General features: G+C 28.2%; 3 protein-coding genes across 6 annotated transcripts in view; 1 reads left to right on the forward strand and 2 right to left on the reverse strand.

The window, feature by feature from the left end:
- Positions 1 to 6,656, reverse strand: part of LOC132922624 (xylulose kinase) — a 25,489-nt gene extending 18,833 nt beyond the window's left edge. Inside the window, exon 1 of the mRNA XM_060986230.1 lies at positions 6,460 to 6,656. The gene's annotated coding sequence lies outside the window, so the exon portion shown is untranslated. The remainder of the gene's footprint in view (positions 1 to 6,459) is intronic.
- Positions 6,657 to 6,781: 125 nt separating this feature from the next.
- Positions 6,782 to 12,433, forward strand: LOC132922627 (SAC3 domain-containing protein 1-like). Of its 4 annotated transcripts, none has more exons than XM_060986234.1 (8): positions 6,783 to 7,685; positions 8,039 to 8,194; positions 8,261 to 8,422; positions 8,507 to 8,713; positions 10,516 to 10,653; positions 10,720 to 10,909; positions 11,363 to 11,447; positions 12,276 to 12,433. In XM_060986234.1, exons 1-7 carry the CDS (start codon positions 7,627 to 7,629, stop codon positions 11,423 to 11,425), a joined length of 975 nt encoding a protein of 324 aa, XP_060842217.1. In that variant the 5' UTR covers positions 6,783 to 7,626; the 3' UTR covers positions 11,426 to 11,447; positions 12,276 to 12,433. The 4 variants fall into 4 exon arrangements, with proteins under 4 accessions (XP_060842218.1, XP_060842217.1, XP_060842216.1 ...); XM_060986233.1 differs by lacking the exon at positions 12,276 to 12,433 and having other exon boundaries at positions 6,783 to 7,236; positions 7,554 to 7,685; positions 11,363 to 11,564; XM_060986235.1 differs by lacking the exon at positions 12,276 to 12,433 and having other exon boundaries at positions 6,782 to 7,236; positions 11,363 to 11,566.
- Positions 12,434 to 13,186: 753 nt separating this feature from the next.
- LOC132922628 (NAD(P)H-hydrate epimerase) lies at positions 13,187 to 14,359 on the reverse strand. The gene has a single exon (XM_060986238.1). The coding sequence runs from the start codon at positions 14,118 to 14,120 to the stop codon at positions 13,380 to 13,382; it is 741 nt and encodes a 246-aa protein (XP_060842221.1). The 5' UTR covers positions 14,121 to 14,359; the 3' UTR covers positions 13,187 to 13,379.
- Positions 14,360 to 17,816: the final 3,457 nt, after the last annotated feature.

Below are 17,816 nucleotides of genomic sequence, written 5' to 3' on the forward strand. Positions count from 1 at the left end.
TAGTTGGTGTGGCCCGGTCCTCCTGGTAGGGGGTTTAGCGTAGGGCTAACAACCCTACCTAGTAAAAAACAACTTGTTCAGGAACAAACAAATTTGACTCGGGACAGAGTTTTTGGAAAATCGACTGGAAAACGGAAAAAGGACTTACTTTTTGGAACTTGGAACGTGCGTACACTATATAAATCTGGAGCAGTTCACAACATAGTGAATGAAGTTGAAAAATATAAAGTTAAACTAACAGCATTGCAAGAAATCAGATGGACCAATACAGGGACGATAAATATTAACGAAACAACTATCTTCTACGGTGGCTGTATTGAGCAACGTCAATTAGGAACGGGTTTTGCGGTACACAAAGATTTAGTCCCTGCAGTTAAAGAATTCAAAGACATTAACCCTAGAATGAGTGTCTTAACAATAGAAGCACAATGGTTTGATATAAGCTTCGTAAATGTACATGCTCCAACGGAGGACAAATCTCAAGATGAGAAAGAAGCGTTCTATGAACAATTGGAAAATGCACTGAACTTGATTCCTAGCAATAGGATACAAATCGTGCTAGGAGATTTAAATGCCAAAGTTGGGAAAGAAAAAATGTTTAGACAAGTGACAGGAGGACACAGTTTACACGATGAGACAAACGACAACGGAACTAAACTAATTGACTTTGCAATCGGGAATGGTTTAGTATTAAGGAGTACAATGTTCCCACATAAAAATATACATAAGGGAACTTGGAGGTCACCTGATGGAAGATATACTAACCAAATAGACCATATCCTGGTCAATTCAAGATTTAAAAACTGTATCCAAGATGTCAGATCGATTAGAGGGGCAGACTCGGACTCAGATCACTATCTCATAAGAGGTAAAATGAAAATAAAGCTCAAAAAACGCCCTCATACACGTATGGAACAACTTACTAGGTATGACGTAGCAAAACTAGATGACCCAAATCGTATAAATACTTTCAGACATAAAATACGTCAAGAATTTATTAATTACGACTTTAAGAACATTGTTACGGTAGATGAGAAGTGGAATAAAACTAAGGATATATTAAACAAAATATCTGATGATGTAATAGGAAAACAAAAAAAAACAAAAAAACCATGGTTTAACGATACATGTATGAAAGCCCTAAAACGGAAAAAAGAAACTAGAAAACAGTGGCTTAACGACATAGACAACGTGGAAAAAGAAAACAACTACATAATATGCAAAAAAGAAGTAAACAATATAATCAGATACGAAAAAAGAAGATATACCAAGAGCATGCTAGAAGAAACAGAAGAATACCAAAAAATGAATAGGTCACGTCTGTTATTCCAAAATATCAATGCACTTAGAAAGGGATTCAAGAAACAGGAAAAGTTCCTAAAAAATTGCGATGGTATGCTAATTACAGACCCAAATGATATCTTAGATAAATAACTACTTTGAGAACCTCCTTAATTGCGACGAACCCATAGACACATTTAATTGGACTGACGTAGAACCAAACGAAAGCGAATATCTTCCACCATCCAGAATTGAGATAGCAGAACAAATTAAGAGGTTAAAAAATCATAAGACTCCAGGTGAAGATGGAATCCAGGCTGAGATTCTAAAAAATTTAGATGAAGAAGCCATATTCAACATACATAACCTAGTAGATCTAGTCTGGAAAGAAGAAAAAATCCCGGAAGATTGGAGAACTGCTCTAGTATGTCCGATATACAAAAAAAACGATCCACTCGAATGTAATAATTATAGGGGCATCGCTCTACTTAATACAACATACAAAGTCTTGTCGTATTGCATCCTTGATAGGATGAAACCAATCTCCGAAGGAATACTGGGAGACTACCAAGGAGGTTTTAGACCAAATAGATCCACCACAGACCAAATATTTACTATTAGGCAGATATTTCAGAAAATGTGGGAATTTGATAAGGAGGTATATACTTTGTTTGTAGACTTTGAGAAAGCATACGATTCCATACATAGACCAACACTATTTAAGATATTAAAAGAGTTCAATATGCCAAAAAAGTTAATTAACCTGATTAAAGCGACAATGGAAAATTCTGAAATAAAAATAAAAAGAGCGAACTCTACATCTAAACCGTTCAAAGTAACTTCTGGTTTAAGGCAAGGGGATGCATTATCTCCAATCCTTTTTAACTTAGTTCTGGAAAAGGTTGTCAGAGATATGAACATATCAGGAGGTGTGACTTTAGGACAGTCGAAGATAGGCCTGCTAGCATATGCTGACGATATTGCCATCTTAGGAGACAATATCGAAATAGTAAAAATACATTGTAAAAAACTGATGGATGCGGCGAATAAAGTTGGTCTCAGAATAAATGATAAAAAGACAGAATATATGAAACTAAACAGAAAAGACAGGACGTATCGCCACGGGGAGAGTATGAATGTAGATGGACATATATTCCAAAGAGTTCCACAATTTAAATACTTAGGTGTCCTCTTAACTCAGGACAATGAGTTAAAAGTAGAGATTTCCAAAAGAATGCAACTGTCCAATAACTGCTATTTTGGTGTGGGAACCTTGCTAAAATCGAGATCAATATCTTTGAACTTAAAAATAAAAATATACATGACATTAATACGTCCTGTCGTCCTATATGGGTCAGAAACATGGACACCAAGGAAAATAGAGGAAATAAAACTAGACACATTTGAAAGGAAAATTTTAAGACGTATATACGGACCTTGTTTCGACTCAAGAACCCAAGAGTGGAGAATTCGAACCAATGAAGAACTACAGAACTTGTTTCAGAGATCATGTATTTCAAACGAAATCAAAAAAAGAAGACTGTTGTGGGCAGGCCACGCCTGGAGAAAAAAAGACGCTATGATTAACACAGTAATCGGGGAAGAACCGAAAGGAAAGAGACCACTAGGTAGACCACGCCTAAGATGGGAAGATTGTGTGAAGAAAGATGTTAAAGAGGTTGATCCAGGAGCAAACTGGAGAGAAATAGCAGAAAATAGAATAAGTTGGAGAGAAATTTGTTTTGCGGGATGGTCTTAAAGGCCGGAAAAACCCCCCCCAAAAAAAAAAAAAAATCTTATTTTATTAACCTTTAAACGAATGACGGACATTTCCCCAGGACAATCCCCCCCAGGCTATTTTTGGCAGAGTAGGACATTTCTCCCCCCACCCCCCAGTACATTTTTTGATGCGGAGATTTCCCCCTATATTAAAAACTATTTAAAACATGTATTATAATTATCATATTTTAAAAATATTACATTATTTTCCCACGCATATTCAAAATGTATTTAAAATAAGTAGAGCGCGGATTTGTATGCATTTGCATAATATTTATTCTGGTTGATCGTATGATATGCTAAGTGAGCACAACATTTATTTCATGACATAATAATTTAAAAAATGTAACTTTTTTAGCGCATATTTTTGCATATTTTGATATTTTTCTATTTTAAGGGCTTATTTTACAATTTTAATAGCATATTTCATATTTTAGTGCATATTTCGATTTTTTTGTTTTTTTAGATATTTTTTAAATAGTAATATTATAATATAATAATATAAAATGATTGTCATACAATGCAATTCACATTTAGGTATAAGTTAATTTATTTTAGGATACACTTTTTATATAAATTGATTCCTATTTTTTTTCTTATAGATTAAAACTACCTACAAAAAAAAAGAAAAAATTAAGAAAAGTAGATAAATATTTATAGTTGAGTTCGATAATTATTTTAAATTGTAAAAAAAAAATTTTAATAGTATTAATGAAATGTTTAAAAAATCTTTTTTTTTGCTTATCTTTTTTATGCATATTTTTTATTTTTCGCGCATATTTTAACATTTTAGTGCATAGAGTTATGGATATTTAGGGTTTTTAGCGCATATTTGGTTGGTTTTTAATGCATATAAGATATAATCCGCGCTCTAAAAATAAGTATTAAAATAATCACAATATTATATTATATACATATATGACAGATATATATATCATATATATTTATAACTACTACTCAATCAAATAGTTTAGCATTATGACGTTCCTCGCCAATAAGTCCTCCTTATTTATGGAATGTACATAATTCTATACATAAAAAAAACACAGGTAGAATAAATAATATAAGTGAAGGTTTCAATAACAAATTTAAAAGAGCTTAATAATAAGAATTCAACAGCCAAATATTTGGATATTTATTGAAGCACTTCAGAGATAAAATTCAGTAGTAATTATTAAATTGTTAAGTATCCAAACTCGTATGGTTGAATATACAAAAAAAAATTAATATGAAAAAGGCTTAAAAATATGTGTTTAGGGATAAGTATAGAATCGGACATTAAAGATTTTTTACGGAATGTTTCAATCTATGTCGCAATTTCTAGTTATTTTTTATTATTTTGATTTGTACCTATTATAAAAAATAAAAATAATAACTGCATATATTTTATTATAAATATACTAATTATATAGGTACAAATATTGAAATAAAAATATAATGGGAATGTCCGTTTCAACAAATTTACGGGGGGAAATATCCATTTATTCTTTTAAACATTATTTGTGCTTATTGTAAAAAAAAATATGAACAAATTATACAAATTCTATATTAAAATAAATGTAAGCAAGTTAATCTATTAGTGGGTCTCTGTTGTGGGTGTATTAAATATGAGTTAATAAATGATATATCAATATTATAATAGTATACTAAAAACGATTCTGAGTGGAGCCAGTCTGGTCAGTGGTCCGTCTATTCTATATTATCAACCATCACAATAAAATTATATGATTTTTTGATACATAGCAATTTATTAAGTCATTTATTTTACTGTTAGTGCTAATCGACAGGCTAATATAAATTTTTCTTGGCTATTATAATATTTAATTACTTTAATAATATTTATTTATACCATATTTTATCAACTTAAATAATTCAAAATGTAATATTGTAATAACATCTTTCTATAATTTGTAAATATTGTAAAACAGTAAAAACAGATTCAGCAGTACCTAGTAATATAGATAAAATTCTTAAAATTAATCAAATATGTCATTGCGTATAGTGAAATTCATAATAGTATAATATACATTATACATAAACATTTTAAGCTCCCGCGAATAATGTTTTTGAATTATATAAAAAAAGCTAACATCGTTATTTATCGTATAAACAAGTTATCTCGTCTAATTTTGAACTTAAAATGTTTATGAAAGATATGTGCCTATGCATTTTTAATTATTTTACACTGATGTAGAAGAATAACCATAGGCGCAATTTAAGGGGGGGTTATTTAAGCCCCCCTAATTTTTTAAATATATTCATTCTTAAATCCATGATAAAATGTACCTAATAAAAAAAAAAATGTAATTATGGGTTTTTTAGCCATCTCGAAAGTCAGTGTACAAGTGTGTTGTATAATAAGACAATAATAGTAATTCAATATTACGATACATCGTACATCGTCGAACTGCTCAATGCCTGTATAACAGCTTGAGTGTAGATAATCTGTTAACATAGTAGTAGTATGGGTATAAAATATGTTATAATCTCATATTAGCTATTTATTAGTAACGCTAGGAAGTGCTGTTAATTTAATCGTAGGAATAATAAAGACTTTTGAGTCATTACGGCGGAAATTGAATTTCAGAAAATCTGGAATAATATCATTGACTTTGATGAGTCTAATAATCTAGATCTTCTCACTACTAGTAAATATTTCATATAATAATAATATATTAAATATACACATGACTTCGTTCAGAAATGTTGGTCGCAAAAAACTGCCTTAGAAGTACAAAGTTGAATTTTGATTTGGAGGAAGTAAAATCAGTTGTAGATTTAAAAGTATAATATCTAAATTTATATACTTTTTTATCTTTGTCACTCATTATACCGATTTCTTCAAGTGCATGTGAAACGTCTTTTTCAGCCATGAGGAAGATAAAAATTGGTTACGCACATCTATGTATCAAGATAGGTTTTCAAACGCTTCTATAGTTCTATAATATGTATAGAAAAGGACATTTATTGTAGTAATGAAGATATATTAAATAAATTTGCTGTGTCTAATCACCGTTTGCAATTATAAGATTTAACATTATACTTATGTTATTTTTTTAGAGGGTGTGCGGGGCGGAGTTCCTGCGGGTCTCTGCGTATTTATAAATTTAGCCCCCCCAGATCGGTTGTCCAAATTGCGCCTATGAGAATAACTTATGTAGGATCTCGTATTAAATTTTCAAGCATTCTGATTCATCAAATATAAATTATAGAAAATAATAATATAAGCATAATTGATTTATAAATTTATAACGCATTTCGATACGGATCGAAAAGCTAAAATATAGAGATCTCAAATTCAAACTTGATATCTCCTGATAATGGAAGATGAGTAATATTACTCTGTCTTTATGAACTTATGGTCGATATTCGATAAATACATAAATAAAACTATAATACCTGATCGTGTCGCCAACATTTCATCCAAATAGTATGTAATTCTTTATAGACATGAATTTATATGATATTCTTGAATAATTTATAAAATAAGAAATTTCAAATATCAACGAAATAGAGTAGCAACTAAGCGAATGAAATCAAAAACTTTTTTTTGTAAGTATTTTAATTTTCAATAATATTGTGATTGTCCATCACAAATTCACAATTTTATGATAACATTATCAGGTACGGACAAAGATAATAAAATATTATTATCTATGGATATCACGATTAAAGATATCTTTAACAAATAAAGTGTAAGTAATAAGTATTGATAAATATTATATATATATGATGTATCTAACTTGTTTACAAAGGTAAACATTTTTTTAGATCTTAATATACTATTTTTTTAAATTAATTTTGTTGTGTTCTATGGTTATATAGTATATGATATACCTAGTATAGTTCATGATAAGGTTATTCTGTGATGATAATCTTGAAATAGACATGTAAGATGTAACAACTAACAAGTAACTTCACGCATGTACCATGCACACATCGAGCACTTAAAGAGACCTGTCGCTAGGGCCCTAATGCCCTATAATAAGATCTACAGTGCTTTACCGTCGCTAATTGTTTTGTGCTAATATCGGCAACAACCTCGATTTAAGCACAGAACAATATGTGGGTGATTTCTATGGTGGATACTGGATAGTGGCTATCTTAAATTGTGTCGACAACTTTTTATATGGATATAAATAATTCGCCGTCGCTCTATCCGTATTATGATCCAAGGTAAAATGGTAAAAACACTAAAAACACTAAGTAAAAAATTATTTTCTATAGGAGATAGATATCAAGGAATTTATGAATTTAATGTTATATTTAAATATGATTTACTGTTTATGACGCTGTTAAAGTGGTAGACGGCAGTCTTTTCGTTTTCGTTTTCGCACTGCTGCTGGGAATCACGAATTAGAATAGTTAATTAGGATTTGAGTATTGACTATTAGGCTTAGGGCATTTAGCTGATAATGATATAATAATTTGGAATCAATCATCACTCGACACTATAAAAAATAAATAATATAAATGATGTAATATTGTAATAGATAACTTGGTTCCGTGATAATAGTAGTAATTAGTAAGTACTGAAATAACGAAACAAATGAAATATATTTCATAATGGCGTTACCAGTGAAAGGTATATGCATGGAAATGTGTCCAAGAGAGGAAAAAATTATGTGAGTAAAATTAAATATACATTAATAATTAATAATCTTAATATTGATTATAGCCTATAGATTTAATATCCATTTGAACATAAATACATAATATAAAAATTTAAATATGTAGAAGTTAGAAATTAACATTTAATATGTAAGATATAATATTATGATTTGGGCTTCAAGGCTATTTTGTTACACTAAGTTAACTTTAACAAAAAAACCACAGTATTGCTTGCTTAATATATAATTCAGACTAGATCGTTTTTTAAACATAATAATTTACAATTGCTAATTTACTTTATTGTACTTAGTCAGAACTATAAAATGTCTCCATTTCTAATGATAATTTTATTATGTTTTTTGTCTAGGAGAAAATCAAAAAAACTTGTACACCAGTTAGAATGTGCCCCATATAAAATGGTTAAATGTTTTAGTCGTTCAGCTGCAGGTAGTTCATTAAACAAACCTCATATTTTAAGGCCGCCATCAGTTTTGAAGAATACCATATCATATCTTTTAAATGAGTAATAGATAATTGTTATTAGAATAATAATAATGATTATTATTTTATTGATCTTAAATGCTTTTAGAATACTCACAATTACTAATATACCGTTCAATATTGTTTATGATTTTATTGATGACCGTTTAAATTCTATAAAGCAAGATGCCACTATACAAGAAGTGTCTGATCAAGATTGGATGGCTATTTTACCACCAATTATTCGGTTTCATGCATATGCAGCTTATAAGTGAGTCATATATTAATATTATATTATCTTTATTCTTTAAAAACAACTAATGTATTTTTATCATATTTCCAATTTTGTTTATAGATGTTACGAATATGATGTTAACACATTTGATCCGTTTTTAAATATGAAGCATTTTCATGAGAGCATTTTTAAAATTGTTAAAATATTTTTACAAGACTCAGACAGAGCAACAGATAAACTTTGTTCAGAGATGGTATCTCTCTTGATTGTTACTAATTTAGGTGATTTTAATGTTCTTCAACAAGCTTTGCCGTTTATCACAAAGAAGTCAGTGTATTAATAATCAAATTATTTAGGATAAAGTTTACTGACATTTTTAATGATAAAACTGTATATTAGTTTCTTATTTTATTCTATGTTTATAAGGAAATTAAAAAAATTCTGGAATTAAATATTAGTCATTATGATATTAGTCATAATGCCTTAAGAGCCATTTGTACCGTCTCCAATTAAACTCCGATTACGCTTAATCAAATATTTTAACCGGGCTAATTCGGCTGATTAAACTGTGATTAAATTTAATCGGAGACGGTACAACTGGCCCTAATTCTATTTAATGATACTTATATTCTACGCATAAAATACTCAATAATTAGGTAGGTGCTATGACTAAATTAAATATTAATCTAAAGACCAGACATAATTTAAACAGTTTTTTAGCTGTAGACAATTTTTTTTTTTGTATCAATGATGTGATCTAAGATAACATTTTCGAAGCCAGAATTAACTAAAAAATAATAATGTACATAAGGTGTGGAGAGGGTCACTATTCAATATTACATATCATTGTACACAAAAAATGATTCTAAGCTAAGATGATTTGTCAGCCTATATAATTAAGTATACTTAATACCTTTAGGGCTATAGTTATTAAAGTAATTTTACTTCTAATAATACACCTAGGTTGATATAATTTTTAGCAAAAACCTTGCATTTATTATATTATTTAGTATTAACTATTATAATAATTTATATTTCTACCACATTTTATCAACCTTTTTCAGTGCCGTAAAAACTGGTCCTTCATAACTCAAAATTAATAACATAATTTTATAAATATCGTAAGAGTAAAAAAAGTTCCCTATAGATTGAAATTGAAAATGTCATTGCGTATGAATTTTATTTAAAATTAAAAATTCATAATTATATTATAATATAAGTAAAAGTTATAAGTTCCCGCTTTTATTAAACTTTTAAATCTTAGGTATAATCAGAAAATTGTTATGAATTTCTAACTACAAAATAATTTGTAATTTTCGAGATTTTAAATGCTTATTAAAAGATATTTTAACTATGCATTTTTAATATTTCTTAATTTAAAAATGAACCACTTGTTATGACTTATGAACATTATATTGCATGTAAAAATATTTTTACTCATTTAAAAATTTCCATCAATATATTTATTATTAAATCAAAATCAAAAATTTTAAGTCTATAAATAGCTCAACAAAATTATTTTGAAAATTTTACAATCTATAAAAAATTATAATTTAAATACATGGTACAAATTTCAAGTTTCATAAGTTATTCGATTTTGATAACTTATATAATTAAATAAAGAATTCACTTTGAAAATTAATTTAGTTAAAAATCCTCATTTTATTTTTGATTGTTTTTTCCAATAATAAAAAAAAAGTACTGGACATTTTCAATTTTGATCTATCTAAAGTACAAACTAGAACCAATTTTCTATCCAACAACCACACTTATGGTTGAGATTTGAAGCATTTTAACTAGTCATTATGTATACAGAAAAAAACACATCAATGAAAAATCAATAGATTAATCTCTCCTTTCAGATTCAGAATCTAAAAAATCAGAAATTATGAGTGATTATTTTTTATGAAGTTTTAGAGTAAGATTCGGTAAAGATTATCGGTTATGATTAAAATTACCATTATTTTATTTGTCTGATATGCATAACATTATTAAAATGATTTTCCTACTCCTAGCGTTTAGGAAAAGTTAATATGAATCTATAAACTAAACTTTATCTTAAATTTATATTTGAATAATATATTTTCTTTGGTTATAACTATTTGTATATGAATATGTATTTTTTTTAGAAATACTTTGATAAAAATGTCAATGGTATTATCGTTGAATATTATGAATGGTAATTTTGGACAGTTATTTGAAACATACAATACACTTCCAGCATTGCATCAGTGTGTTATTAGTGTACAATTACCAATGCTTAGAAAGTATTAAATATTTATATACTTACTTTTTCTGTTATTATAATCTAATTTCTATAAAAACACCTTTAGGATCATATTAAAATCAATGTGTGCGGGTTTTAATTGCAAAAATAATTACTTTGCAATTTCAATCTTAACTAAAATGTTGCTGCACAATAAACCTCAAGAAACCATTAAAGAGTGTCAACATTACTGTTTAACTGTGATTGATAATAAAGTGGAATTATCTAAGTCGTCATTTAATAATGAAGTGGACGAGGTAAAACACATAATAATTATTTTTATAGTTGGTCGGTTTGATTTCTTTGATATTGGTATTTTTTTTTAAATATATTATATCACATTAAATTCAAGTTCTTGAATCTTCATGATTTTTTCGATTTAAGTTAATAATGGTTGTATTTTTTTTTTAAATAAATAAATCTAATTAATGACACATTTACATGTATACCTAAAAACACGAATTACACGTGTAATACCTATTAATGATAGTTTTTGGTAAAGATACATTTATTTTAAAATTTTACAAAGAAATTATATTATTAGTCAGTGTTTGATATGTTAGAAAACATTTTTTTAGAAATATGTACCATAAATCTGTTTTTTCCATAATTTTAATTCTTATTACAAAAAACAATATAAAGCAGCTAAATTAATATCAATATTAACTTTTTTTAAGATGTTTTTTCTTTATTTATATTTTATGTTTTAGTTACATTTGAAAAAGAAGATTATATTCAATGTTAATGTATCAACCATAGTTCTTAATAATTAAAAACATGATATTTTAACCGTTTGTAAGTATTATATGATATTTAATGAATTATGTATATATTACATTATTTTATTACTAAAAATGTGTATTTATATGTATTAACTATTTGTAAAAAAAACATAAAACAAAATTTTTTATGATAAAGAAAAACAATTATTTTTTTATTTTTTAGGAAGATAATTATTAATTACCCCACTGAACATAATTACATTTTCACTACTGAGATTTAATTAAAATACAGACAATGAATAAACTGCTGTACACTAAAAAATTACTAGTGTGAAATGATTCAAATAGCATTTTAGTAACATAAATGCTGTAAAGTTTTTATGTTAAACTTGTACTAATAAATCTTTAATGTACCTCATATACGAAAAATTGTAAATAGGAAATTAAGTAAATTATTTGAGCACATATAGTATATACTAAATTACTAAATCATAAATTTAAATTAAAAAGAAAAATATTTCCATTTTGTTGCTTATAAGCTAAGCATGGCTGATAATATTTCATTATTAGTAGAGTCCGGATTTATATTCTGTTAAAACGTTTGAAATATGATGTATATATGCAGCTAAAATTGATGAAATATTCCCAAAAATATTCTGAAAAATATTGATAATACTAACTAATAAGTAAAAAAAAAATGCAATATGATTATTGATTATGATTACCTATGAATTTATAATTTATCATTTGTTATATAATTATATCTTATGTTACATTATTGTCTTATATATGCTGAATATCCTTTAATATAATCCAATATTACGGAAATATGCTAAAATATTCTGAAATATTCTCTGAAGTCAAAATATGTACTAATATGCAAAAAAACTTTTTTTGACAGATTCTACAGGTTATGAAATGCAAACATTGCTTACTCCCATCAAACAGCATACGTTTGTTAAAAATATTTTTTTGCATAAAAATCCGGACTCTAATTATTAGCATTAAACAAACTATGATATAGTTGTATATTTAAGCATTCAACAATAGTGGTTCAAATATACAAAAGAAGAAATAAAACATAGTCAGGCCTGGATTGAGACAGTAAGTTACTCAAAATATGGGTTAGCAATGGGTAGTCACAATTTAAATTTTTTTTGTTCATGATAAATTAGTACAAACATTAGTTAAAAATAAAAAAATATTATTGAATCCAAAAATTAAACCGTACAGTAACTATAGCTGTGATCAAATGTACACTTTTATCTCTTACTCAGGCTTAATAGACCAATGCCAAAATTAATACTATGCCTATCCTACTCTGAACATGGTAAATATAAAGAATATTTTTGTAATTAAACACCAAAACAGCTATAGATAAATATTGGGAACTATTAAGTATAATATAAATTAAAAGTAATTAAAAAATTTAACTATATGAAAGGTTACAAAATCAAGTAAGTAACGTAGTAGGAGAAAAAAATTAATTTAGTTTACAAGTTAATATTAATAATATGTGATATCACTGGAACAATGCAATTGTTGTAGGAGTGTAGTGGATGGTTGTATATTTATATCTATATGACTGTATGAAGTGATATGAGTGTTTATGGAAAAAGAGCAAGTTTTTAGGTAGAGTAATACTAGAGTAAGAATATTTTGGACAGCTAGCATTATTTAGCACTTGGGAGGTATCTAAGAAAGAGTAAAAGGTATAGACAGATACAGGCACTTACTGGTAGAAAAGGGCACAGGATTGCTATATAATTTAAAAAATAAGGGCAAATGTATTGCCCCCCACCAAACTCAATGTTACATTGTGTTAATAATAAATTTTATTAATTATTTGAAATATTAATACATTTTTTACTATAATTATACATAAAAGTAAAGTATAATTTACATTTATTTTTTATTTAACATTTTTCTGGATCAACCAAAAACAAGTATACACAATTTAAAAATAATTTTTAAATTATATATTGCATGTATCATGTATGCAATTTTATAATTTTACACAACATTCTGCGTCAGGATATGCAGGCAATTTCAATTGGTATTTTTCTTCCAACTTTTTGGGTATGAATCTTCCACCTAAATAATGATATTTTCCTTTGAAATTTCTGGCACATTCTTTTGGTGCTGTTAATGAAATCAACAGCTCTGGATTAATTGCATCGCTTTCAGGAACTCCTTCTATGCTCCAACCACTCGGGATATCTATACTACAGATTGGTTTGTCGATATTTTTCAATGCATTTATGGCAGGTAGGAATTTTGCTCGCACTGGAGGCTTGAAACTAAAACCAAACAATGCATCTACTATGAGGTCATATGTGAATATGTTGTCGGACAAGGAATCAGACACATGTACACTAGATGCCTCGCACTGATGCACAAGATTACTGTACAAAAGTTTGTCTGTTCGCACAGGATAATATACTTCGGGTGAATAACCAAACAATTTCATATGCCTCGCACACACTAGACCGTCACCACCATTGTTACCTGGTCCACAGATCACCAATACTCTATGATGACTAATTGGTGGAAAGCATTTTTGTATAGCTGTTGCGCAACTTAAGCCAGCCAGTTCCATTAGTTGATCAACACTAAATTTATACACATTAAACAGTTCTTGATCGATGTTGATGGCCTCGTCTTGTTTTAAATATTTTACCATTTTGAATGTTTGTGTTGGCAAAATGTTAGAAATAAATTTTTGTAAAACTTTTGATAGATACATATAACATTTATTTTAAACTTTAATGAATAATCTCGCTCATTACAAAATACAAATCAAAACTAAAATAAAAATTGTACCATCACTACGTGATGTCGTGATAACGTCTTATCGTCGTTGTGCTGTCGCCTGTCGGTTTAATTTTAAACAAATTTAACAAACTAATATTATCAAATTAACTACCTATCTATTATACTTTATACAATATAATATATGAATAAATTAAGAATATTCTTGGGTTCAGTACTTCAGTGTTCAGTCTTTCATCGTGGCTACAGGTGTCTAGCGACTGTTGAGTGCTAATCACAGTATCACACTTCTACATCAACATTTATTATTCTTAAACCGTGCAGTGATCATAGATCTCATCGCTGTTATAGTTGGTAATCGATCAAAATATCCAAATGTATCCGTTTTTCCGAAAATTGGAAAACAGACACATCACACATATAGGTACAGCCACAGCTTATAGTCCGTATAGCCGTATAGGTACAATCAAGGTGGTACAATATAACAAAATCTAATAAATAATAATCTGATAAAATCATTGGTAATCGGTAAAAAACGATACGGAAAATAACGACATTTTATAAATAAATAAACATTTAAATAAATGCTATATAATAAATATTATAAAAAGTCAATTATTGTTAAATTAAATAAATAAATAATAATAAAAATAAATTATTTAGATATCATATCGAAATCGAATAGTATAGTTAGTATACAACACGACAAAAAAAGTTAAATGCAATCGATTTTCAAATTTAGTGGACCATTGTCATCCTTCTATAAGGGTATTAATAACAAAAATCCGATTGGAGGTGTCAAATGACGAAACAAGATTAGCACAAAATTCACTGGATATATAACCATAAACAAAAATAAAAAAAAAATGTATGCCGAATTACAAAATAAACTTAAAACATTGTGTAAAGAATATTTAAGTGGGGAAAGAGATATACCAATTTTTTTAATAGCAATAGCATATACTATTCGACATCTATAATTTGTATTTGTTTTCTTTTTTGTCGTGTCATGTCTATATAATTTATTTATTTAATTTAACAATAATTGACTTTTTATAATATATTAATTATACTTAATTAATACCTATTTTAAATTTTAAATCTAACTGCATTAAATTTAACGTTTACGTCGTGTCGTATACTATTCGATATGATATTTATTTTATATATTTATTATACAGCATTTATTTAAATGTATATTTATTTATAAAATGTCGTTTTTTTCCTTGTCGTTTACCTGTCGTTTTTTCCTAGATTCAAAATCATTATAGTCTCTCACAATTCACATTTGTCTTGTCGATAATGTAAACGATAAGAATATAAGATACATAATATTATGACATACCGTCTCGTGAAATTTCCAGGTTGAAACACAATTATTATTATATACGTATTATTACATTTTATACCTTTATCGTAGGTGCGTGTATGTAGGTATACAGCGCATCGATCTATGAGCTGAGCTTGCCATGGCAAACTTTATAATAATATTATATATTATATAATATATTGTCATATATACAGCGGCGTATTATTTTTATTATATGAGATATTTTACAACGCAAATTTAAACTTTTTGTTTGTGCCCCCCCCCCCAATAAGACATTTCTAAATACGCCCCTAATATATATATATATATATATATAACAACAATTAAAAGCTCAACTCAGGTGTGGATTGGGAGAGATATGTAATTATATAGAAACCGGATTAGTTCCTAGATCCTTTTCTATTATATTATACATTTTTTTATTTATAAAATTTTATTTTTCTTGTCAAAATGCTCTTATATTATTTGAGTTTTTGAGCAAATTTTATTAGCAAGTAAAGAGTAATGCACTTATTTTTGGAAAACGGTTACATTTGGATATTTATTATTTTGTCCGTGGATATTTTGTACTAGATTTGTTATAGTTGTATCATAGAACTAGTGTCTAGTGAAACCATAAGGGGCATATATAAGTATCTATGTAACTTTATACACTAGCTGCCTTATAAGGTCTATGGGTGAAACTCGATTCCAGTGTGTAGAAACCGCCTTCGCACCGAAGGTGGTTGAATGGTTAGGTAGTAAGGTTAGGTTAGGTTATTAGTTGAGTGTTCGATAACTATTACACTCCAGAAGCGGGCGTAACCGTTTTCCGCCAAATTGACCCTAGCCCGTTATCACCGTGGCCGTTTTCCGCCAAGGTTATATTCCGATTTTCGCCAAAAAAATTAACACATTTTTTTTTGAGAACCCCTGAACTGAATCCATCAATTAGTAATTATTCAATGTACCATGTACGCGCCTCACCTTGTATCACATACGCGCCTCACCACACACAGATATTGATCATATTTATCGAATTATATTTCGTGGAGTTTTTGGTTGATTCACACTTGACATTTTACAATATACACTGGTTTGAACTTCATTAATCAAGTTCTGAACCCACGTAAATATTGAAGGTGAATTTTTATAAAACGATTGATTGAAGTCGGAATGAAACGATTCACATGCATTTGTGGTTCTTGTTAATGCAGAAGTTGCTTCTGCCCATAACTTAGGGGTGAACGTACTTGTATTTAAAATGTAATTGTTCAATAAATATTGTGAATACGCTAGAACGCGATTATCAGATGGACACTGTGGCATAAAATCTTCCATAAAACAACTCATTACTTCACTGGGATTTAAAAATAATAAACCAAAGGTATGCCTTAACCACATACCAATATTATACTTATTTTTATACTCGGTGATTAGCCCTAGAGATTGAATTTGTCGATACCATACTTGAGTCAAGTGAAATCGACAACCAACTACATTCATCCCAGGCCAAACTTCATAAATTGCATTTAGTATAGCTTTTTCAAAATCACTAGTTATATTAGTTGGTAAAAAAAGACAACCCATAATATCACAAAATTCCCATATTTTTTGTAACATATAAATGTAAGTCTCGGTTTTTTTGACAGGCAGCAAACAAAATACAAGTGGTACATAATGCCCATTTTTGTACCCATGAATTGTATACATTTGAGTAAAAAATCTAGCACTGTATTGGAAATTGCCATCCATGTATATAGTTTGGACATCACATAAAAATTTTAAATTTTTTGAGCATGTAAAAATTTAAAATGTTTGTATATTAGCATAATATTACCACGGTTACTAGTTATCACTTCAATATTCTCCGACATTATAGAAACTTTTTTTAATTTTATGTTTACGCGGTTTCAACTGACTGCAGGTGCCAGACAGATAGCGAACAATAATCCGTCAATTATCCGCGGATATCGCTATAATATAATAGCTATAATAATAGCGCGTACATCGTAATCATTACTATTTGATGGATTCAGTTCAGGGGTTCTCAAAAAAAAATGTATTAATTTTTTTGGCGGAAAACGGCTATGGTGATAACGGGCTAGGCCGCTAGGGTCATTTTGGCGGAAAACGGAAACCTCCCCAGAAGCCTATAATTAATTTACATAATATTAATCTTACATTCTTGATTCTTACCTCAGAAAAATGTAAATGTTACATATTATTTAATGGGGCTAGGTAAATTGAGTCCGAGATAAGTTTGGTACATTTTGAAAGCGGTAAATTGAGTCCCGGGAAAAAACAGGTAGTAGGTAAGTTGAGTCCCGGGAAAAAAATAGTAGTAAGTAAATATTTTGA

Source organism: Rhopalosiphum padi, chromosome 2, assembly GCF_020882245.1.
Source record: "Rhopalosiphum padi isolate XX-2018 chromosome 2, ASM2088224v1, whole genome shotgun sequence".
NCBI classification, from domain to species: domain Eukaryota; kingdom Metazoa; phylum Arthropoda; class Insecta; order Hemiptera; family Aphididae; genus Rhopalosiphum; species Rhopalosiphum padi.